Here is a 24,766-nt window from a genome sequence, read left to right as displayed (position 1 = left end):
ATGCTGCGGATAGTAGTTGTGAGGGAACAGAGTGGCAACAGTGCAGGGAATTAACTTTTAACATACATTTTCAAGCTAACTGCTCTGACTTCAGCAACTAATGACTGTTTGTTAGCATCTCAGGACCTTGGTGTAAATTCCATGCCTTTTTATGTCACCACAGCAAGCACTGAAAGAGGTGCTATAAGATATCAGTAAAAAGTAAAATTCGAGAGTTGTAGCAGCGATAATGATGACCATCACATTTTATATGATGAGACAATCGATACCACTCAAGTACGCCATAGTTCTAACACATACCTCTTAAAATTGTGTTGTTTTTTTGAAGAACTACAAAAAGCTGTCAGGAGACAGTCTTGAATTTTAGCAGCCTAAGAAGGACTGCGTTAGGCATACAGGATTCATTTCAGTGCTGGCTGGGATCACCAGGAGTTCTGGGGGCAATAAATCTACACTGCTAATGCCCCGTACACATAATCAGAATTTCCGTCGGGATAAACTCAACAGATTTTTCTGACGGAATTCTGTTTAAGCTGTCTTGCATACACACTGTCACACCAAATTCCGACCGTCCAAAACACGGTGACTTACAACACTACGACGAGCCGAGAAAAATGAAGTTCATGCGTCGACTTGATTCTGAACATGCGTGTTTTTTTCTCCGTCGGAGTTCCATACAGACGGACGTAATTTCCGATAAACTGAGATGGGAATATCCGATGAAAAAATTCCGTCTGACTTTTTCCATCGGAAATTCCGATCGTGTGTACAAGGCATTAGACAACTAAACACATTCTCCTAAGGCCCTTTTCACACTACAAAATAAATCTGTTTTAATAATCCGTATTAAAATCCGTCAGATAATGTTAAAAAACGGAAGTTATACGTCCTTTATAACATATCATTAAAGTCTATGGGATTTTTTTATGTTCCGAATATGTGACGGGTCTTGCACTAATTTTTTTTCCGTTGCAAGTAACGGATATATTAACGTCCGTTATATTTTAACATTGAAGTCTATGGCGCACGGACGTTAGTAAATGTCTCCGTAAATGTCCGTTATGTTAACGGACGTTAATTTTACTGAGCATGCTCAGTAAAGACTTCTGGAGCTGGACTTCAAGAAAGGGTGAAATGTTTTTTATTATCGGACGTTAGAAAGGAATGATATAATGGATGTATATGATATTATCCATTTTCAATAAAGGAAGAATGGTAAAATATTTATCCGTATGTATCCGTTATTAAATCCGTTAATAAACGTCCGTTAATAGGTGTAATAACAGTAGTAACGGATATTATAAAACGGACATACAATCCATAGTGTGAAAGAAGCCTTACTGAGAAGACTACATAGGGGTTATGTGACTAGTGACAACAATTCTGAAGTCTCCCCCTGTGTGTCTGGTGTCATATTTTTTTTTGACTGAAAATATCACACGGAGTTCAGGGTCAGTGACAAAGGCAATCTCTGCAATCCTAATAGTAAATAAATTAATATGATATTTACATGTACACAATTTTTTTTATGTTTAAACTGCCTCAATAACTCCCCCTAATGCCCCTCCGTCCACTCACAGGCCCCATAGCAGCTATGTAGGCTGCTATGATTATCGGTACGCCACTGCTTCGGATTTTCTGACACTTGGACTGCAAATGAGAGGAAATGTCTCACTTTTTACATTAATGGTCCTGTGCTTTCAGAAAATATATGGCTTGAAATGTCTTTTCCAAACTCTGTAAGCTGTAATTTAAAAAATGTTAAACAAAGTGTAACATTGCAAAAAATGGGCTAGCCACTCGAGATCAAAAGTTGACAGACAGTGAAAGGGTTAAAATGGCATTCAACGTGAAAGTGGACCTACTTGCTTCATTCAGCTTTATGTCATGCTAAATAAATGTCTCCTAGCACAGAATCATTGTGGATTACTATGATTTCCTGGCTCATCTAAAAATGTATAATGGCCTGTTTGTCAGCTACACATGAATTTGTAAAGTGAAGAAGTAAAGTGAATTTTTTTATTTATTTTTTATATCTTATATAGATAAAGATTTATTTTTTTAAATAAAATCGATCATCTATTACAGTCAGGGGATTTTCTAAATGGTTCCATCAGGTTGATCTCTATGTAAGAACTGGTGAACACAAGCAATGAAACTATGTCCTCATATCTCTCTACATGGGCGACATGGTTCCTGTTTAAGGATTCCAATCTTTACAAACTTTACAGCCCTCCTTGAAAGATCTGTTCTGGGTTTCGGCCTACAATTGATGTAGGAGGTCTTCATCCTGTTTCAAAAGACCACTTGTTGAGCCGCTCAACATTCCCCCGGGGGTCCCTCTCCCCTACGTTCCTTTTTCACCCTCCCCTGCGTTCCTTTTCCGCAAACTCCCTCCTCGCTCCCCCACACTTTTTTCCTCTCTTTTTCTCCTCCTCCCAAGCCTGATACAGCGATCTCCATGGAAGGACTTTCTCTAGCGAGCTATTAGGCTCACGGTCCCTCTGATTATTTCATTGACTTTTTGTCTATCATCAGCTCTCAGTGGAGCAGTGCTTCTATTACCACTATTTAGTGGATTTTTTCATGTCCCTTTTCAGGTATCCATCAATGTCACATTCCCCCATTTAGACAGTGGATATATTTTTCACCTGTTTTTACAGGGAACCACTGCCTGATGTGGGAACCATCAGGAATATATTTCCAGTAGTTGGGGCTCCTTTGTGCTTTTTTGTGGGGGGGTGTCTGTATGTTGTGTGGAGGGTGTGTGCGCTTCTCATAGACTCTGATCTCCCTTTGGGATGATCGAGTGCTCCTGTTGTTCTTAAGGGTGTGCAGCAGTCTATTTCTCTTTTTTGTTTTTACTTTTTGTCATATTGTATATTGGATTGCACCCCACGACAATATTGGTGAGTACTACATTCTTTATTTATTAGGTGGGAATCCCATACTCTCTCCCTTTTTTTCTCCTCCTCCCCAGGACCCTGCTCTGGCCATTAGCAATCATTTTCATTGACCTTTATATCCACTCTTGTCCTGCCCTCCCATCCTGGGTGTGAGCTTCACACCTTTGCCATCTGGTTTGTTAATTTGTTTTCCCAATTACTACCAGATAAGCCTAGGTTCTTACAGTTGGGTGAAAGCTCACTTTAAAAGTTTAGTTTTTTTTTTTTCTTACATATGTTCACTATACCTAAAGGATGATTCAGACTGATTACTAGTGGCTTTCTCATGCTGCCCACTCTGCAGTGTATTTGTATACTGATTGTAATTGTCCCTGTCAGATGATTTCTGTATTGTTCTTTTGGCTTTACTCAATAAAAATCTTTATTTTTATTTTTTTTCTTACAGTCAGAAAGATTATTCCAAAACTAGGTAACATTCTGGCTGCAACCTATTATTTAGCCCGGAATTAAAGCCAGACAAATTCAAGAAATGCGTTATTCAGTCAATAAAAGCAAAGAGGTGAGTTGAACATTCACTCTCTGAATTTTGCAGTCATAAACCTTGTAGCGCTTCAAAATTAGCATGGTTGCCTTTGGATAGCAGCTAGGAGCACATTTACATCATAGCACTTGAGAAAACACACACTAGTGAAAGAATTAAGCGAAGATAAATTTAGCTTCCTGCAGGTGTATTTTTATCTTCCAGGCATTTTTTATTTATCTATCCTTATGGGTAAGGTTACATCAAAACAAGAAAATATGACCATGATTTTGAAAATGTTCCACTCTTCGGGGTGAGACATCACGTGTGGCAAGCTGCAATCCATTTAAACTTGTTTTATTCAGATAGTAAAAGAAAGGCTAGATCTACACAGGTGAGTTGTAGAAGCTCAGTTGCTAAAAATAGTGATTGCTAAACAGATGGAACATATGGCTCCCATGGTGTAAGCTGTACAGTCTCATATAATAGCAATAAGTCACATATAAATCATGCTAGATTATTTGCTATTACATTTTTCCTATGTGGTTTACACCATAAGAAGCCATCTGTTCTATCCAATTGATGATGAACTGCTAGTGTGTTTAGCCATGCACATGAACAAAAACAAGAATAAGCATTGGAAACAGAGTTCAGAATCTCAAGGTCTGAAACCTGTCACTTTACAGTCACCAGGCTTATTACCTCCTGTCCTCAGTTAAAAAAGTGCAGTTCAAATGTGGAAGAAACATATTTAGAAAGATATGAGCATACAACTTTATCATTAACCACTTCATTACTGGGCACTTAAACCCCCTTCGTGTCCAGACCAATTTTCAGCTTTCAGCGCTGACGCATTTTGAATGATAATTGCGCGGTCATACAACACTGTACCCAAATTATATTTTTTTCATTTTTTCCCCGCACATAGAGCTTTCTTTTGGTGGTATTTGATCATCTCTGCAATTTTTATTTTTTGCGCTGTAAACAGAAAAATACAGAACATTTTGAAAAAAAAAACACAATATTTCTTACTTTTTGTTATAAAAATATCCCATTTAAAAAAAAAAATTCCCCTCGGTTTTGGCCGATACGTATTCTTCTACATATTTTGTTGATTGGTTTGCGCAAAAGTTATAGCGCCTACAAAATAGGGGATAGATTCATGATTTATTTTTAATTTTTTACTAGTAATGGCGGCGATCTGCGATTTTTTGTCAGGCCTGCGATATTGCGATATTGCGGCGGACATATCGGACACTTTTGACACAATTTTGGGACCATTCACATTTATACAGCGAGCAGTGCTATAAAAATGCACTAATTACTGTATAAATGTGACTGGTAGGGAAGGGGTTAACACTAGGGGGTGAGGAAGAGGTTAAATGTATTCCCTGGGTGTGTTCTGGGGGGAGGGGGGTGACTGGGGGAGGTGACCGATGCTGTGTCCCTATGTACAAGGGACACAGATCGGTCTCCTCTCCTCTGACAGCACGTGGAGCTCTGTGTTTACACACAGAGCTCCACGTCCCTGCTGTGTAACGGACGATCGCGTGTACCCGACTTCCCAGCGATGCGCCGGGACAGTGTTTACCCGCTGCGCGCCCCCTAGTGTCGCGCGCGGGTAATGTAAACAAAGAACGTCTAAAGATGTCCACTCTGCACTTCAGGTCCGCGCTGCAGACGTCTTTTGTCTATAGCGCGGATCTGTAGTGGTTAAGAAGACATTAGCAAAGCTCAAATTTCCTCACTTACAGTACAGCAGTTTTTCATAGCATGAATTATACTCTTCCTCTAGCTACATCACCAGACTTGTCTCAAAATACCAACTAAATGTTCTCTTCACTTTTTCCAAGGCCATCTTCTCTCTAGCCCCCTTGTGACCTTTTCCACGCTCACCTCCAGGACTTCTCCAGAGCCTCTCTTGTCCTCTGAAACTCCTTATCCCAATTAGTCAATCTCCTATTCTTTTCGCCTTTAGGTGATCCCTGAAATCCTATCTATACAGCCTCTAACTAATAAACTGCACTTTTACTTTCTCCATTGGCTTATTGGCTCATCCTTCACAGATGTTACATTCTAAAAGCGAGTATATATGGGGGTTTCCTTATACAGGAAAAATATGGGGACTCTTGTTAAAGCATCGACAGTAAAATTCTGTAGAAATATGTGGGCCTGGTCAAACCTCAATCATGAGAGCCACAACACCGATATGAATATCAAAAATATTTATTTTGTAAAAAGGTTTTCTTTATAAAAAGACATAGAAAAAGAAAAAAAGAAAAAAGCAAAAATATTGTACATTGAATACTATAGAATGCATACTAGACAAATTCCAGACTATCAAGTAAAATGATACTTCAAGTGCATATAGATGCAGGTGATCTTCATTTCATCCCACATGTAACGGTTCTACTAGTTTCGCCCAAGGGGGCTTCGTCAGGAACCAATGGGGGGCAGTAGTCTGAGCAAACAAAGAGTATATCAATGAACAGGAACATATAAATCATAATATATACAAATAGTCACATAAATTGATTATATCGGTACATACAAACGTGTCTGGTTGACCATAGAGTTTAATATAATCATCGTTTATTATAGAACATAAAGATAATGTATTTTATTTAAATAAACGAAAGTCGAGTTAATGGAGTATCTGTGGTAGCTGTGGACTTTAACGAAAGAAATATAAATAATAATTATAAAGAATATATTTACCTGTAAAAGTGGACTAAAAAAACCTGAATGATTGGCCGTGATTGGCTCAAAGTCCCAGATGGAGAATCCCAGATAGATGGAAGGAGGGATGGGAAAAAGAGGAAATGATCCTCTTAAGCATGCGGGTAGGAACGCCGTGCAATGCACAGAGCCTGGATGCAAGCCTATAGAGGAAGAGGAGCCGGAGGCAAGCAGGTACTATAGGTACAGAATAAAAATATTAGGAATAATGGAAAATTAACAAGTAAAAAAGGAGAAGGAAAAAAGGTAACCAGAAAGGGAGAAAAATTGCGATGAACAGACAACTGTAGAGAGATATGTGTAAAAGAATTAATGATTATTACCTGATTAAAATGATGATAGAAAAAATGGGAAGATTGATGATGAGGTAGTCTCAGAAGAGATGGATATAATTCATCCCAAGAGATTTCTGTCAATACTATACTGCACAAAATAGGAAGTCATTCACTACATCATCAGATTGTATAATGACAGATTAGTTTGATGTAGCATTTTTTGTGTAATAATTCAACTTTATAGTTGTTATATCTATCATAGTGATAGATATAACAACTATAAAGTTGAATTATTACACAAAAAATGCTACATTCTCCTAATTAATTTAGATTCGTTTGATACTTTGCAGCCTATATAGGCGTTTATATTTATATTAACATTATCTTTATTACTGCTGTCGTTTGCAGTTTTAATAATTAATTTTCAAACTAATCTGTCATTATACAATCTGATGATGTAGTGAATGACTTCCTATTTTGTGCAGTATAGTATTGACAGAAATCTCTTGGGATGAATTATATCCATCTCTTCTGAGACTACCTCATCATCAATCTTCCCATTTTTTCTATCATCATTTTAATCAGGTAATAATCATTAATTCTTTTACACATATCTCTCTACAGTTGTCTGTTCATCGCAATTTTTCTCCCTTTCTGGTTACCTTTTTTCCTTCTCCTTTTTTACTTGTTAATTTTCCATTATTCCTAATATTTTTATTCTGTACCTATAGTACCTGCTTGCCTCCGGCTCCTCTTCCTCTATAGGCTTGCTTCCAGGCTCTGTGCATTGCACGGCGTTCCTACCCGCATGCTTAAGAGGATCATTTCCTCTTTTTCCCATCCCTCCTTCCATCTATCTGGGATTCTCCATCTGGGACTTTGAGCCAATCACGGCCAATCATTCAGGTTTTTTTAGTCCACTTTTACAGGTAAATATATTCTTTATAATTATTATTTATATTTCTTTCGTTAAAGTCCACAGCTACCACAGATACCCCATTAACTCGACTTTCGTTTATTTAAATAAAATACATTATCTTTATGTTCTATAATAAACGATGATTATATTAAACTCTATGGTCAACCAGACACGTTTGTATGTACCGATATAATCAATTTATGTGACTATTTGTATATATTATGATTTATATGTTCCTGTTCATTGATATACTCTTTGTTTGCTCAGACTACTGCCCCCCATTGGTTCCTGACGAAGCCCCCTTGGGCGAAACTAGTAGAACCGTTACATGTGGGATGAAATGAAGATCACCTGCATCTATATGCACTTGAAGTATCATTTTACTTGATAGTCTGGAATTTGTCTAGTATGCATTCTATAGTATTCAATGTACAATATTTTTGCTTTTTTCTTTTTTTCTTTTTTTTTTTTTTCTTTTTCTATGTCTTTTTATAAAGAAAACCTTTTTACAAAATAAATATTTTTGATATTCATATCGGTGTTGTGGCTCTCATGATTGAGGTTTGACCAGGCCCACATATTTCTACAGAATTTTACTGTCGATGCTTTAACAAGAGTCCCCATATTTTTCCTGTATAAGGAAACCCCCATATATCCTCTTTCATAGAGGGACTTGAAAGCTGACAGTCAATCCTTATTTAATTAATGTTTATGCTCTGTCAATCCACTTATATTCTAAAAGCGAGGTTGAAGTGAAATAAAATGTAAGCGTTAACAAGCAAGGCTGTCTTTATCTCTTGTACTGAATTGTATTGTAATTGTACTGTCTCCCTCCATTTCGTAAAGAGCTGCACAAAACGAACCTCGACATTTTAGAATTTAAGGAAAAAATGTAAGAACAATTGCCAAAACTACTTGACAAACATTGTAAAAAAAAAACAGGAGCTGTTCTGTTGTAAATGCTATGGCAGAGAAAGTTAAAGAAGTCCTGGCATGCTGAAATGTCTCTGAGATCTGAATTTCTGTGGATACTCAAGAGTAGATCATTCAATGCCTGTGCTGCCCTATACCCATATTCAAAATACTCCTTTGGAATGGATATGCAGGGGAAATAATGCATGTCCGTGGCAAGGTATAGCCTGCTACATGGAACATTCAGATAAGATGGAAGTGATTTATTAAACAAGGATCTGGCACAATTTGAGTTAGTGTATACTATCAAACCTGTAATTTCAGCCTGCTGGAAGCTCATCATTTTTCTAATATCAAGAAACTCTGCCTTTTTGAACCTTATTTGTACTTGAGGGTCCTCTCCTTAATGTGGGACACATGCTGTATGTATAGTATATTACCCAACAGCTGAGGATGTTTATAAGTCCTCCTTGTTAGAAAGCATGTTATGCAAGCACAGAGTCATTAACGTGCCTTGCATTAAAGAACTATAGTGGAGTGCCCATTCACTCACCATGCCCATATGCAAAAACAATCTCTTTTCAATCAGCACAACCACCAATTCCCTAGTTTGCTATTAAACTAAAATAAACTCAGGGGTAGAGGGGATACAGGACTTTATAGGTCCTCGATCACATAGTACAAAGAAAGTTATTGAATTTTCTTTTAAAAGCATTAATATTTATTTGAACATAATGTTAAAACAATTTGTACAACCATTTGGTATCATTGCTCAGATATATGTAGCATTTGATCAACACCACGATTATACTTCTGAAATGTTTCGCCATATTTGGCTTTTTCAACATACATGAAATGAAAAAACAGCACGAAACTTATCAGGAGGCTGCACCTCTTAGACAGACATCAGTTCCCCCAAACAAATTATGTTTAAAAAATATTAATGCCTTGTTTTAAAAATTCAATAACTTTCTTTGGACTATGTGATTAAGCACCTATAAAGTCCCATTTCCACTCTACCAATATAGAACAAACTATAATTTTTGGTGGATTGTCATTTATCAGTAAACTTGTGGTGGAATAACACAAGGTGATATTTATAGGTGCTAATTTTGTTTATGGCACATGATTAGGTAGATGTAGGTCACCTACCAGGGTAGTGCAATCCTTATACTATATCAACTACATTTTGGGCAAGGCACCATAGAGCGACTTGCACCCTTTTGATTGCAGCAAACCATTCAATATAGAACAAACTTTTTTCCATTTGCGCCGGTAACATCCGTCCATCTTTTGAGCTACAGAGGAGGTCTAAGGCTAAAATTATTGCTCTTGCTCTAATGATCGCGGTGATACCTCACTTGTGTGGTTTGAACACCGTTTTCATATGCAGGCACTTGTTAGGATTAAGTTCACCTGCTGGTGGCACTATCCTGCTCTGGGCTGTTTGCTGCAGTTTCAGTGTCCACCAGCAGGTGTCTCCCAGAAGCCAGCAGGTTCTGATCAGCCACACCTGGCTCCAGCTGCCAGGTGGATATTTAAGGCTGCTCCTCCCTTCCCCCAGTGCGTTACGATTCTGGTCCCTTCCTGTCTGTCTGCTACCAGCTTGTGCCTAATAACCTGCCCTTGTCCTGATCCATCCTGCACCCTTCTTGCCTTGTTTCATGCTCTTGTCCCCAGCCGTGTCCCTTTCCTTGCATCCCTGTTGCCATTTCCCTTATGTTGTAGATATTGTATATAGATAGCTGTTAGGTTTATTAGTTGTTCTTATTTGCTGGAGTGGTTTATGTTTTCACTGGTTGTTGTGTATGTTTATTGGTGTATGTTCACTGTAAATAAATATCACTTAATACATATATCCTTTGTTTGGTCTCAGTTCCTTTGTGTAGCTACGTGTCTGGTCACCTTAGCTGCTGATTCCGACATAATCGTAACGCCCACTAACGACCAGATCTGCTACACTTGGGGACTGAGAGCCAGTTGGTTTGGATTTTTGCTTTTCCTTTCACAATGTTGAGAGTGCAGGTTATTTGCCGTGTGCAGCTTGCAGTAGAGGATAAGGATTTGTGTCATTCACTGTGGCAGGATCTAACTGAGGAGGAGCTTCTTGGAAGCATTCTGACTGCACATGCCTTAGCCGTGGAGGGTAGATTTTTATTTGGTCAAGTACAACCTTTCATTCAGGTCTGTTCGGAGCTACTATTTCAGGTTACCTCTCAGGGCCATGATGTTTTCACTCCTCCATTTACTTTGTACCAGGCTGGATTTTTGGGATGGTTGCTGAAAAATTGTGCAGGTTCATTTCTCCAGCAGTATGCAGCCTATTCACAGCAGGTGGTGTTGGAATGTATTGCTTCTGTGCACTGTTTAATTGAGCAATGTGAGCAAGGGAGAGACAGACTGACTTTAGTTCAACCTCTGCTACAAACTTGGTCAGAGATCATATCCCCAGTGCTAGATGAGTCACATAAGTACCCTGCCACCAGAGGGCACACTTCCCCTGTATGCAATCAATTGAAAGCTACCCCTGCAGTGCCGTTACCCATGGCAACATCCCATGCCTCTTCCTGTATTTCTGATACTCTTCCCTCTATTCCCCCTAGTACTGTTACTACCTTCCCACCATCAGCAGTACAGCCTGGTCAGCACAAGGCAACTACATGCAGTAATCCAATATCTAAGCCTCTTATATCTGTGCCACTATCCATGTTGCCTGTTGATCCTGTTCCCACCGATCCGGTGCCTGATAGGATCCAGACCTCCTCCATGCAGACTGCTGATGCGATCCAGACCTCCTCCATGCAGACTGCTGATGCGATTCAGACCTCCTCCATGCAGACTGCTGATGTGATCCAGTCCTCCTCCATGCAGACTGCTGATGTGATCCAGTCCTCCTCCATGCAGACTGCTGATGTGATCCAGTCCTCCTCCATGCAGACTGCTGATGTGATCCAGACCTCCTCCATGCAGACTGCTGATGCGATCCAGACCTCCTCCATGCAGACTGCTGATGCGATCCAGTCCTCCTCCATGCAGACTGCTGATGCGATCCAGTCCTCCTCCATGCAGACTGCTGATGTGATCCAGACCTCCTCCATGCAGACTGCTCATGCGATCCAGTCCTCCTCCATGCAGACTGCTGATGTCATCCAGTCCTCCATGTTGCCACCTGCTGATGCGATCCAGTCCTCAATGTTGCCACCTGCTGATGCGATCCAGTCCTCCATGTTGCCACCTGCTGATGCGACCCATGCCTCCTCCATGTTGCCGCCTGCTGATGCGATCCATGCCTCCTCCATGTTGCCGCCTGCTGATGCGATCCATGCTGCCGCCTGATGATGCGATCCATGCCTCCTCCATGCTGCCGTCTGTTGCAAAGCCTGCGGCGGGTGATCTGCCATCTGTTGCCAAGCTTGCCACAGCGGGTTCCCGGGCTGCCACCCCTCTGGACTATGCTGATTGCGGGGCTGCCACCCCTCTGGACTATGCTGATTGCGGGGCTGCCACCCCTCTGGACTATGCTGGTTGCGGGGCTGCCACCCCTCTGGACTATGCTGGTTGCGGGGCTGCCACCCCTCTGGACTATGCTGGTTGCGGGGCTGCCACCCCTCTGGACTATGCTGGTTGCGGGGCTGCCACCCCTCTGGACTATGCTGGTTGCGGGGCTGCCACCCCTCTGGACTATGCTGGTTGCGGGGCTGCCACCCCTCTGGACTATGCTGGTTGCAGGGCTGCCACCCCTCCGGACTATGTCAAATTTCTACTTGCTGTCAAACTGGTCACTGATTGGGTTAAACATCAACCTAATGATGTGTCTGAAGCTTCTAAAGATCCAGTGTTATGTGGCCTAAAGGGGTTGTCTGGGTGGGTCAAGATCCCTACATTTGCTCATCCTGAGTTCTTTTTGCAGCCAGAGGATCCTGTTGTGCCAAGGCCAGGTGGTCCAGATCCCCCCTTTAAACTTGAGAGCCAAATCTACTGTTACAGCCCCGGTAGTAGAGGTCCCATGGGAAAGGACAGTGTTCCATTTGAGCTTTGTTCTGACCCAGGGGTAATCTCTGCGATCCCTGGTGCATTTGGGGACCCGAGTGGGGTAACCTATGCGCTGGGTAGACCCGAGGTACAGTGCAGAGCGGCCTCTCGTAACAGAGGGAGAGAATTCCCTGGCATCGGGGTACCTGCACAGACCAGGGACTCTGGCATTGGGCGGTCGGGTGTCCTTTGGTGTCCCGGCATTGGGACACAGGCTGCTTTTAAGAATGTACCTTTGGTGTTGCGCCTCCTCAGGGATCTGACCAACAGAGAACCCAGACAGTTTTGGGACCCCGGCGGCGGGGTTCTCACCAGGCCTTCAGACATGGACATTGGAGTGCTCAGTCAGTTTGCAGATCCTGGTGGTGGGGTCCTATGGAGCGTCCAGAGGCCGCTCCTTAAGGGGGGCAATCTGTTAGGATTAAGTTCACCTGCTGGTGGCACTATCCTGCTCTGGGCTGTTTGCTGCAGTTTCAGTGTCCACCAGCAGGTGTCTCCCAGAAGCCAGCAGGTTCTGATCAGCCACACCTGGCTCCAGCTGCCAGGTGGATATTTAAGGCTGCTCCTCCCTTCCCCCAGTGCGTCAGATTCTGGTCCCTTCCTGTCTGTCTGCTACCAGCTTGTGCCTAATAACCTGCCCTTGTCCTGATCCATCCTGCACCCTTCTTGCCTTGTTTCATGCTCTTGTCCCCAGCCGTGTCCCTTTCCTTGCATCCCTGTTGCCATTTCCCTTATGTTGTAGATATTGTATATAGATAGCTGTTAGGTTTATTAGTTGTTCTTATTTGCTGGAGTGGTTTATGTTTTCACTGGTTGTTGTGTATGTTTATTGGTGTATGTTCACTGTAAATAAATATCACTTAATACATATATCCTTTGTTTGGTCTCAGTACCTCTGTGTAGCTACGTGTCTGGTCACCTTAGCTGCTGATCCTGACAGCACTACTCATGTATGTGTTCGCTTCTGAGCTCGAGCTCGTCGGGACTGGGGGGGATTTAAAAAAAAAAAAAATTTAGTTTTTTTATTTATTTTTACACAAAAAAAAAAAAAGGATCACTTTTATTCCTATTACAAGGAATGTAAACATCCCTTGTTATAGAAAAAAAAAGCATGACAGGTCCTCCTAAATATGAGATCTGGGGTCAAAAAGATCAGATCTCATATTTAGACTTAGGCCGCGTACAGACGAGCAAACATGTACGATGAAACCGGTCTGCCGGACCGTTTTCACCGTACATGTCTGCCCGGGGATTTCTGTATGATGGCTGTACTCACCATCATACAGAAATCCGCGCGTAAACAATACGTGGGGCGTGGCTGCTGCGACGTGGGCGGCCCTGCCAGTTCAATGCTTCCACTCATGCGTCGAAGTCATTCGACGCATGCGAGATATGGCGGGCGCTCGGACATGTAAGGTAGGTCTGTACAGCGGACAGGATTCCAGCGGGCTGTTTCTAAACAAGTTTGGAAATATTTGCCCGCTGGTAAAAGGCCCGGCGGGCAAATGTACGCTGGAATCCTGTCCGCTCGGGCCTACACACGACCGAACATGTCTGCTGAAACTGGTCCGAGGACCAGTTTCAGCAGACATGTTCGGTCGTGTGTACGGGGCCTAAAATGCAAAAAAAAATTTTTAAAAAAATTGTCATTTGAAAAAAATGATAACCAGAAAATATTGCTTTAACCACTTGCCGCCCGCCAATGACATATTGACGTCGGCAAAGTGGACCACCAGGGAAGGGCAAAAAAAAAGGGGGCGAAAAAATGTCTGAAAAAAAAAAAAGCATTAAAAAATAAAAAAGAAGCCAATCAGTGCCCACAAATGGGCACTGACTGGCAACATGGGTAAATCAGTGCCGCCCCACAGTGTCCATCAGTGCCACCCCACAGTGTCCATCAGTGCCACCCCACAGTGCCCATCCATGCCCAGTGCCCACCTATCAGTGCCCATCTGTGCCACCCATAAGTATCCATCAGTGCCACCCATAAGTGCCGCCCATGAGTGTCTATCTGTGCCGCCCATGAGTGCCCATCAGTGCCGCCCATGAGTGCCCATCAGTGCCGCCCATGAGTGCCCATCAGTGCTGCCTACCAGCACCACCAATCAGTGCCACCTCATCTGTGCCCGTCAGTACTACCTCATCGATGTCCATCAGTGCCATCTCATCGGTGCCCATCAGTGCCACCATATCAGTGCCCGTAATTGAAAGAGAAAACATACTTATTTACAAAAAAATTAACAGAAAAAAATAAAAACCTAATTTTTTTTCAAAATGTTCATTCTCTTTTTAGTTGTTGCGCAAAAAAAAAAAAAAAAATCGCAGAGGTGATCAAATACCACCAAAAGAAAGCTCTATTTGTGGGGGAAAAAGAACGCCAATTTTGTTTGGGTACAGTGTAGCATGACCGCGCAATTGCCATTCAAAGTGCGACAGTGCTGAAAGCGGAAAATTGGCTTGGGCGGGAAGGTGTATAAGTGCCTGGTATGGAAGTGGTTAAGAAGCATGGGCGGAAGTGGCGTTTTGACGTCACTTCCACTATGCTATGGGGACGGGTGGGGGCCATCTTGCCCTCACTCGTATCCCAGCCGAGCAGGGGAGAGGACACGATCGTTGCCGACGGCTACGGTAAACGGCGGAGGGCGCCGGAGAGCAGCAGGAGGGGGGGGCCCCCACGGAGACCACCGTTATCGTTGACAGGACCGCTCACTGAAGAGATGGCTATCTCGGTTGTGGCAGCAGCTGCGGCCATTACCGAGATATCCATCTTTAAAAAAAATTACGTATATATACATTGAGCGGTTAAACGATCAACATCATTACGCGACAAGTTGACATGTAGTCATTATGCTCCTACTTAACAACAACCCACCCAAGATAAAGGGATGTATAAATGTGGACATTGTACCTTCTGCCAATGGGTAGCTACAGGGTCTAGGTTCATACTACCCAATGGTGAGCGTTTTTATACAAGATTTAGGGCTGACTGTAGCACACAAGACGTGTACTTAATGGCGTGCCAATGTGGCGCATTTTACGTTCGCAAGACCATCCGCCAACGGATTAACAATCACATATATTATTCTTCTAGTGGTAGGATTCTTACTCCTATAAGTAGACATCTTGATCTGTACCATCGGTTCAACACCTCATCGGTCACCTTCCTAGTCCTGGCTGTTATACAGCGGGATCCAAGAGGAGGTGACTGGGACAAAAAAAAAATATTACAGCAGGAGACCAAATGGATAGAACGATTGAACGCGACACAACCACCTGGTATTAATGAGTTGTAAACGTACAAATCATTTTTGTAATATGATTGTACTATTACATCAAAGTGTTCAACACTTGTTGTATTTGGTTGATGATATCAACTCAATACTTTGTTGTCGCCATTCTCTTTCATCTCCTTCCCTTTCAAAAAAACAAAAAACCCCCTCCCCTTCCTCTCCGTAGTTGTTTGCATAAAACTGTATATAATTGAATTTTTTGTCATATGTATACCACAAAACTTTTTATACAATTATGATTTACCTTTAATATTTTCTATGTATTATATTTATTCTCTCTTTATTGCTACTATGTCTAAGTATTCTCTGCATAGGCTATGGCAGTATTACTATTTACTGTCCAGTACATGTAAGTTAATTGGGGCACACACTTTTGCTGTCATTTGGATTGTTTGCGCTTTTGGGCTTGTGTGCGGCCAGGTAACTGCGGAGCATGGCGATTCTTGTGCTCTGCGGTTGTGAGTGGATTTCTGTGACCACCTCTTTTTGGCATTTGCAGTCTTTTTCCTCACTGCCTGCCGTTCGGCGGCACGTGTACTGGTGCCACTAGGGGGAGCTGGTCGCATCTCCCTTCATTAGGCGCTCGTTCCCGCTGAGCCGACCTCTTTGGTACGTCTGGTATTGACGTCCTATGATGGCTGGCTGTGTGGGAGGCGAGCGTCTATGTTATGGCCGAGTCACGTGATGCGGAAGTTTACGTGACCGGGGACACACATTTAAGGCGTTGCTGTGCAGCCCTGCTGTTAGGTACACATTACACTCACGGACTTCCCTATTGGAGTGTTCACTACAGCTTCTTTGGTGGTATGTACTTTTTCAATGTCTCATGCACTGTTGGTCTTAATTTTTTTTTTGTTATATGTTTTTTTGCATTACACCTGTAAGGGGCCCAATGGTGCCCAGGGCCCCTTACTGGCCCGGCCGGCCCCCCTCCTAAAGCTTTGCAAGGGGCCCCAAAATTTGTGATGGCTGCCCTATATTAAATTTGTGTTCCTAAGTTTAGGTTTACTTTAATAATGTGCTTAAAATTACTGTTTGAACTTCAAGTCAGATACTTTGCACTGAAAACAGTGATACTTATTGTGCCATACACGTTCTTTGACAATGACCTATAAAAAAGGTAATGTTGATGTTACCTTTCTTCAAGACACAGTTGCTTTAAATAGAGCCTAATATGAGAACATGCATTAAAGTTTATGCCTAACATATGCCACACTGGTGAGTTATCCCCATGTGAGCTTTTACAGGATAATTAATCTTTCTTAATTACTTGCTCGCAATTACATTACTTCACACGTGAACAACCAATATGTCTAAACATGACAAAAATAAAGATTGAGGGATCCTAATGCACCACACCCTGGTGCAAGTGTCCTGCAAGGGATTTTCTTTTTAAGTTAATATTTTAATTAAGTGATCTTGTTAATCATTAATCCCACATGCTAGTACTTGATCTAAAACAACGTTGTGACGGTATTACAATGATATCCCCGTCAAAGATTCCCTTCTTCTATAAGAACATCACCCAATATTCCATGAGGAGGAATATTACTGAGATCGCCCATTAAGCCACACATGAGTCAGAGCTCACTGCTGGAACAAGACAGACTTTAATGGTTTCTTCTCAGCTTTATATACAGTACCAGGCATTAAAGCAACAATGAGATCTCCACCCCCCTAATCACACACTAAGGCTAATTACTAAAACATTCTAGACAGGTCGGCACCGGCCTATAATTATCATGTCTAATCACTGCACATTCCTTAATTAATGGCATCAAACAAACCACCTTCACACACTGAGTTTCCTAGGCAGACGTTTCGTCTCCGCATGCAGCTTGACACCTATTCACACCTCTGAGCATCAATAGGTTTTATACTAAGCAGCCTAGCCTTATTTAACATATTAACAGTCTTCACAGAGAGATGAGTCACACATGAAATCACCTTTTCATCTAACACACAGCATTAAACTAGCAGGGAGAGAATTAGACTGAAGCATATTTGATATTTGCATACAAGTCCATCACAAACGTGATTTATTATTTTTTGATACAAACATTTGTTGAATAAGAGTTTCATGGAAAATATTGAATTTCTTGTTGTAAGTGCAAGCAATTATTTATTTTTTTACCTTGACTTATTTACTATGCTTGTTTTATACAATTTTTTGTTATGGGTCCACTTACAAGTCTTTAAAAGGGACTTATATTGCAGCAGGTACATTTGATGTTTTGGCCACAAGTCCTTAACTTTATAAATACATTCATCCTAATTGTTGCTTCCACCTGCTGGAATAAAAATCACTTAACTATTCAAGACAGACATATTACACCCCTTCCTGTCCATACCATTTTTTAGTTTTCAATGCTGTGATATGTACCCCAAAAAAATTATATCCTTTTTTTTTTTGCCTGAGCTTGCTTTTGGTGGTATTTAACCCACAGTTTTTTTTTTTTTTTGTTACTATATAAAGAAAAAAAGTGCTTAGCTTTTAAATGTTTCCTATTGAAACCAATTGCAATCTTCCAATATAAGCAGCAGAAAGTCCTTTTTTTGTGAATGGTTTTTAATTATGTGCAATCCTGTGCCAAACACATCCACAGGGTATCTGTTATTTTTATTATACAAAAAAGTGATTGTGAGCCATAAGCTTCTGAATCTCAAACTGATAGTTCTGACTTGTATACAGTGAAGGTGGATGGTGGGTGAATGGGCGAGAGGAAAGGAGAGGCGGATAAACCACAGAATCTCCTCTCATCCATTCAAAGAAAGCTTGGCAAAGTTCCCTCCCCATGTTGAGTGCATGTGGTCTAATATGGTTTTGGAGGGGGGTGGGTACATGCTGCTGTCCCTACTTTGCTGGCCAGCCAGGATGAAATCTGGAATAAACAAACAAAAAAAACACAGCAGGGGAGGACCTCAAAGATAACGGATTTACTTTCAAAATCCACCACATAAGACAAATTGCGTGGATTACAGCATGACAATGAACTCATTGTGCTGCTTCTCACTCTATGCAAATACATGGGGACATGTGCTTTGGGACAGGGGGGGTTGTTGAGGTCATGTGGCCTGGCATGGTTCAGGAGGGGGTGCATACCTGTCTCCCCCCTTTGCTGACCTGCCGGGTTGCATGCTCAGATTAGGATCTGGTAGGGACAGGTACCAACCCCCCGACTCCCCAAATGCTCCTTTTCACAAACAGGAGCAGGAGAGGAGGCCTTAAAGCGGAACTTCCCCTTTTGGGAGGAGGATCAATCTGGGCAAAAAAAAAAAAAAAGTCAGCAGCAAACAAATACAGCATATTTTAATATAAGGACACTTGCCTGTCCAGGGATCCAGTGCTGTCCTCACCTGGACTAGTTCTTCACAGGCCTTTAGGTTCCTGGCACCGACATACTAACTGTGAGCAGCTGGCTATTCAGCTTTCGGCTTCACAGGGGAGGGGGGGGAGGGAGAAACTAGCTACCCATTTCCACCTCAAAATAATAATAAAATAACATGGCAAATATGTGAGGAGGGGTGAGGGGGGACTTAAAACCGAAATTCCCCTTTTGGATGGAGTTCTGATTTAATGCAGGGAACGCATTAATGTAAAAAAAAAAAAAAAAAAAATTTAGGCCCAGATTCACTAAAGAGATACGACGGCGTATCTCCTGATACGCCGTCGTATCTCTGTTTTAGGGTCTTCTTAACTATGCGACTGATTCATAGAATCAGTTACGCATAGTTAGCCCTAAGATCCGACAGGTGTAATTGTTTTACACTGTCGGATCTTAGGATGCAATACCGCGGCCGCCGCTGGGGGGAGTTTGCGTCGTAAACCAGCGTCGGGTATGCACATTAGGAGTTACGGCGATCCACAACGGTTTTTCCCGTTCGCTACGTCGCTGCTAGTCTAGTTTCCCGTCGCAAAGTTAGTCGTCGTTTTTCGTGCCCTAACTTTACACAGCACACGTATGTGCTGTATAAAGTATGGCCGTCGTTCCCGCATCGAAATTTGAAAATGTTTCCTTCTTGCGTAAGATGTCCGGGAATACGGAAGTACGCTACGCACGTCGCCGTTCGAAAAAATGACGTCACTTCACGCAAAGCACGGCGGGAAATTCAAAAGGGAGCATGCGCAGTAGGTCCGGCGCGGGAGCGCGCCTAATTTAAATGGCACACGCCCCTTTGAATTACGCGGGCTTACGCTGGAGGCCGCCGGCGGAAGTTTTCTCGCAAGTGCTTTGTGAATCAGGCACTTGCGATGAAAACTTGCGGCGGTGTAACGTATCTACGATACGTTACGCTGCCGCACTTCTAAGTGAATCTGGCCCTTAGTCTTTAGTACCACTTTAAACTTTGCCTATCTATTATTCAGCTCTACTTTCTAGTATGGCAAAGAGAACACAGAATAAGACTGAATATTCTGGATGCGCTGCAATCCAGGCATGTGTGTTTATTGCAACCTATGCAAATTCTTTTTTCCTAAAACTATACTGTTATTACAAAAAAATAAACAAAACTTGCTTGCCCAACTCAGTCACAATATATATATATATATATATATATATATATATATATATATATATATATATATATATAAAATTAAACTTCAACTTATGGTGTAAATTACAAAGAGGGTTGCAGACATTTACTATTGAATGAATCCAAATTTACCTTTGTACATTATGTGTATTATGCATATTAAACAAGAGATAAGCTTTCACAACCTATGTGGCATCACCCTGTGTGGAAATAAAGGGTAATGTGTTACCAGTGAATCCTCCGGCACTGTGCCTTTCCGTGTGCTCCACCCTTTTACAGATGGCCATTCATATTTTTTTTTTCAATGTAGTATACTTGTTGCTTTTTAGCATGTCTCAGTTTTCATCAATCACTTCTGCAGTGTGTACATAAAATAAGTACTTAGAACTGATTCTATTTAACCTACTTCTATTGCAAATCTCCACTCTACGTTTTAAATTTGTGGCCACTAACAAATTATTTCTTGATTTACAAATCCGCAGAGATATATATATATATATTTATTAAATCATAAACATATTGTTTACGTTTACTGAATCTCCATTTACTGAAGGCCCTTACAACATAACACGGCATCTGTTTTTTTTTGTTTTGGTTTGTTTTTTTAATCCTATACATTGCAAATAAACAGTAATCTGACTACACTGATGTTCTTTGTCAGTTTGAGCTCAACAGCCTAGATGGATTATACAGATAGTTTCTACAGGATCAACATGGATTAAGCAACGTGCACAGAGAAAAACAGATCCTAATTTTTACTGACAGTACTGGGATATGCATATGTAATAAATATCTGCATTTATGGTGAAAAAGATTAAAGTTAAGTTCTTCTAATGTCATAAGTATTGCAATATTATTGAAACTATGTTACGCACCTGAAATGCCAGCTCCTATGACAACCACGTCGTATTTGTTGCTCATGGTGGAACTATTTTCTTTTCTTTTTTGTCTGTCTGGATTTGCTCCTTTGCAGCTAACCTGGTACTGGAGAGCTGAGTGAAGCTTCCAAGGATCTCCCCTTATCAGCTGTCAGCAGCTCAATCTTATAAGAGGTGGTTTTATCCTTCCCATTGCTCTGTCTCTAGACTCCACCTTCTGCCTCCCTGATGTTGCAAGTGAAATGATCCTCTTAGAATAAAAACCTAGCTCAAACCTCTTGTGCTGAGCAAACACCAGGCTGCTTTAGGCACAATCTATTTGGCTAATCAAATCCTTTGCAGAAAACTCCCTCAAGTGGCAAAAGCTGAATAAATCTCAAAATGACATATATAAAGCAAGGTAATACAAGTCAAAATGTAGATTGCAGCAGTTTTTTCATTTTAAGAAATTTTAGAATAAAATTCAGTATAAGTAACTGAATTTTGATAGATGCATTTCATAAAACGCTTTATTTCTCTTTCCAATCTAAAGTAGAAGAAGCATCAGCAAATACGTTTGTTAAAAAATACCATTTAATAATAATTGACAATCAGTAGGTTTCTATTCTTCAAAACAGAGAACATAAGCATCCCATTACATATGCACAATTTTCTTAATTTTCTTGGCATAATTTAAAATTTGATGCTAACTCTGCGTAGGTACATAAAATTGGTGGAGACCTTCGAACCCTCAAACACAAGAAGGAATGGTTCACATATGTTAATGGTTATGTATAGCACATTAGGGACGGTCCTTTTTAAAGCAGCAATATAAGAGGAATATAATACATTTCCAGCAGAATTCCTGGGTATGATAGGTTTATGGTTGACAACAAAGATAAGCGAACCTAATCTAATTATATTTACATCTGACCTGGATCAAGACAGTCTGGCGTGCCCTAAACATAAGTGGCTAAATCTGTCTTGACCCTGTTTTTTCACTGTTTATTTTGGGGAATGTAAAATGTTTTTGCATATATTCTCTTGTATTTTTATGTATTGCATATGATTAATATGTAGTCTGCTCCCAGCCAGCAGTTGGAGTTTTAGGATACTTTTTACATTTTACTTGGTTTTCTTTGCTCTTTTGCTGTAAAAAGTGTGTTGCTTACAGAAATCAATAGCTGAAGCTAACATTTGCACAGACAGAGAAGTGAGTAATCTCTTGTTAGTTCCATCCAAGGCAGTGGTGGCTGGTGAGCATTTTTTTTTGGGGGGGCGTCAAACAAACCTTGCCCCCCTATTGCTCGCTCGATTGCCGCTTCACTCGCCCTTCGCCCGCCAGGCCACCCACCAACTCTGCACTTACCCCATCCAGGATGCGGCTTCCCCCCTGCATCATCTCCCAAGTCCCGGGGGTCGCTTCTACTCCCGGCCAATCGGGTCTTGGAACTTCTGGCAAATCGGGTCTTAGGACCCACGGCCAATCAAGTCTCAGGACCCGCTTCCTGATTGGCCAGGAAGAGAAGCAGGAAGACATTAGCGAGTATCAATTTGCTAATGTCACACAAGTGGTTGGTCTGAGCCCACCCTTTTTGAAGCCAATTAGAGCCTCAGGTTCTAATCATGTTCTTCAAAAAAATAAAAAAATAAACCCCATTGAAATCCATGTATCCGGCGCCTTGCATGGTGATTAGTGGCCGGGTGCATGGATTAGGGGGGGGCGCCCCTTATGAGCGGCTGCCATTGATAAGGTTTCAGTCAAAAAAAGTGAGGTAAATAGCAGCCATCTTCTAATTTTGCTCTCTGTTTAGGTAAACCATAATGTTTTAGGAATCCATCATGTGTATGTATATATACAAGATAGGTATCAAAATTAGGGATGTCCCGATACCGATACTAGTATCGGTACCGCTACTGAGCATTTCCCCGGGTACTTGTACTCAGTGAAATGCTCGGATGCTTCACCTGATACCTGGACAGTCAGGGTGATCGGTGCGGCAGGGGAGTTGCAAGCACTGATCTGCCCCCTTTTCAGCTGCTTTGGTTAAAGTTATACAGGAGTGATTAGTGCTTATAACTCCCCCCAAAGCCACACCGACCACCGCTGACTGTCTCTGTATTCTCCTCCATGCTGCTCCCCCCCCCTGCGGGTTCGTGTCCCCCTCTGTGCTGTGTGTCCCCCTCCGGGTCCTTTTCCTCCTCCTTGCGGCAGTTTATGCTCCATGTCCCCCTTTGTGCTGCTCTCCCCCTCCATGCTGCTCTCCCCCCTTCGTGCTGCTCTCCCCCCTCCGTGCTGCTCTCCCCTCTCAGTGCTGCTCTCCCCCTAAATGTCCTCCTCCACCCCCTCGACCTGTCAGGATGGAGAGCAGAGGTAGGAGCCGCTAAATCCGGCTTCTACCTTTTCAGTGTTACTGAGCATCTTAACGGTAACATGTGTTTACGATGCTTCAGTTTATGAATTGGGAGGAGCTTCTCTCCATTCATTTTAGCTGAGGCTGCAGAGAAAGGGACTGGGGAATCTGTGTCCTTGGTCCCTTTCTCTGTCTCAAAGAAGAGATGTCAGGGGATAAAAATAAAAAAATTGCAATAAATATTTTTTTTTTTAAATAATAAAAATGTAAATAAAAAAACACACTGACAATCCACCCCCCCCCCCTAAAAAAAAAAGAAGAAAGCGCTGTAAAAAAAAAAAAAAAATGTAAAAAAATAAAATAAAATACTCTCACTGTCACATGACATAAAAAAAAAGTAATCTGTATCGGTGAGTACTTGAAAAAAAGTATCGGTACTTGTACTCGGTCTCAAAAAAGTTGTATCGGGACAACCCTAATCAAAGTGTATAAATCATTAGCCTCTGCTGTCCTTATGGCCACATGGTCTTCAAATGCATGGGCTTCTGTGAAATACTTGCCATCCTGAATCAGGGGCGGATCCAGGGGGGGGCACAGGGAAATTGCCCCCCCGAAAATATCACGCTGACAATGTCACTTGCTCTGCCTCACTCTGTCCGATTCTCTCTCTCTGTCTCACATCAGCCCCTGAGTGTGTTGGCCCCACCCACCGGCACCTCCTCCCTACATCTTGTCCACACTACAGGCCTCTACTCCTGCCCTGAGTGAGTGTTGGCTCCACCCACCTCCTCCCTCCATCTTCTCCACTTTGCAGTGCAGAGAGTGGCGTGAATATAGGAAGAAGAAGGCTGTGTGTGTGTGGACAGTGCAATTACTGGATCCATCTCCACTCCATTTCTCTCCTGCATAAGAGCCCCTCCCCCCACCAGAGCACCAAAATATTTGACTAAGTGAGTAAAAGAATGAATGATGATTGTCATGTGTCAAATCGCAAAATACTTGTGTGCCATTATGTATGAAAAAAAATGCGCTTTTAGTCTGGACTTGTTCAATCTTAACCCCTTCAGCTCCGGAAAGGTTTACCCCCCCCTTATTACTAGGCCATTATTTGCGATACGGCACTGTGTTACTTTAACTGATTGACAATTGCGCGGTCGTGCGATGCTGTTCCCAAATAAAATTTATGTATTTTTTCCCCACAAATATAGCTTTCTTTTGGTGGTAATTGATCACCTCTGCGGTTTTTATTTTTTGCGCTATAAACAAAAATAGAGCGACAATTTAAAAAAAATTGATATTTTTTTTAATTTTTGATTAAAAAAAAATCCTTCATTGGTTTAAACCAATATGTATTCTGCTACATATTTTTGTTTTAAAAAATCCCAATAAGCGTATATTTATAACGTCTACAAACAATAGGAAATATATT

General features: G+C 41.7%; 1 protein-coding gene and 1 long non-coding RNA gene across 2 annotated transcripts in view; both read right to left on the bottom strand.

Annotated features, from left to right (window-relative positions):
- The window catches only part of LOC120927412 (amine oxidase [flavin-containing]-like), a 163,431-nt gene extending 142,180 nt beyond the window's left edge, over positions 1-21,251 (bottom strand). Inside the window, exon 1 of the mRNA XM_040338067.1 lies at positions 21,002-21,251. Coding sequence (XP_040194001.1) covers positions 21,002-21,047 — 46 coding nt within the window. The 5' untranslated portion in view covers positions 21,048-21,251. The remainder of the gene's footprint in view (positions 1-21,001) is intronic.
- Positions 5,854-6,638, bottom strand: LOC120927413. The gene is made up of 3 exons (XR_005747080.1): positions 6,489-6,638; positions 6,145-6,342; positions 5,854-5,887 (listed from the first exon to the last, which is right to left on the bottom strand). It is a non-coding gene; the product is annotated as an uncharacterized LOC120927413 (long non-coding RNA).
- Positions 21,252-24,766: the final 3,515 nt, after the last annotated feature.

This window comes from Rana temporaria, chromosome 2 (genome assembly GCF_905171775.1).
Source record: "Rana temporaria chromosome 2, aRanTem1.1, whole genome shotgun sequence".
NCBI classification, from domain to species: domain Eukaryota; kingdom Metazoa; phylum Chordata; class Amphibia; order Anura; family Ranidae; genus Rana; species Rana temporaria.
This window is presented reverse-complemented; position numbering and strand designations above follow the sequence as displayed.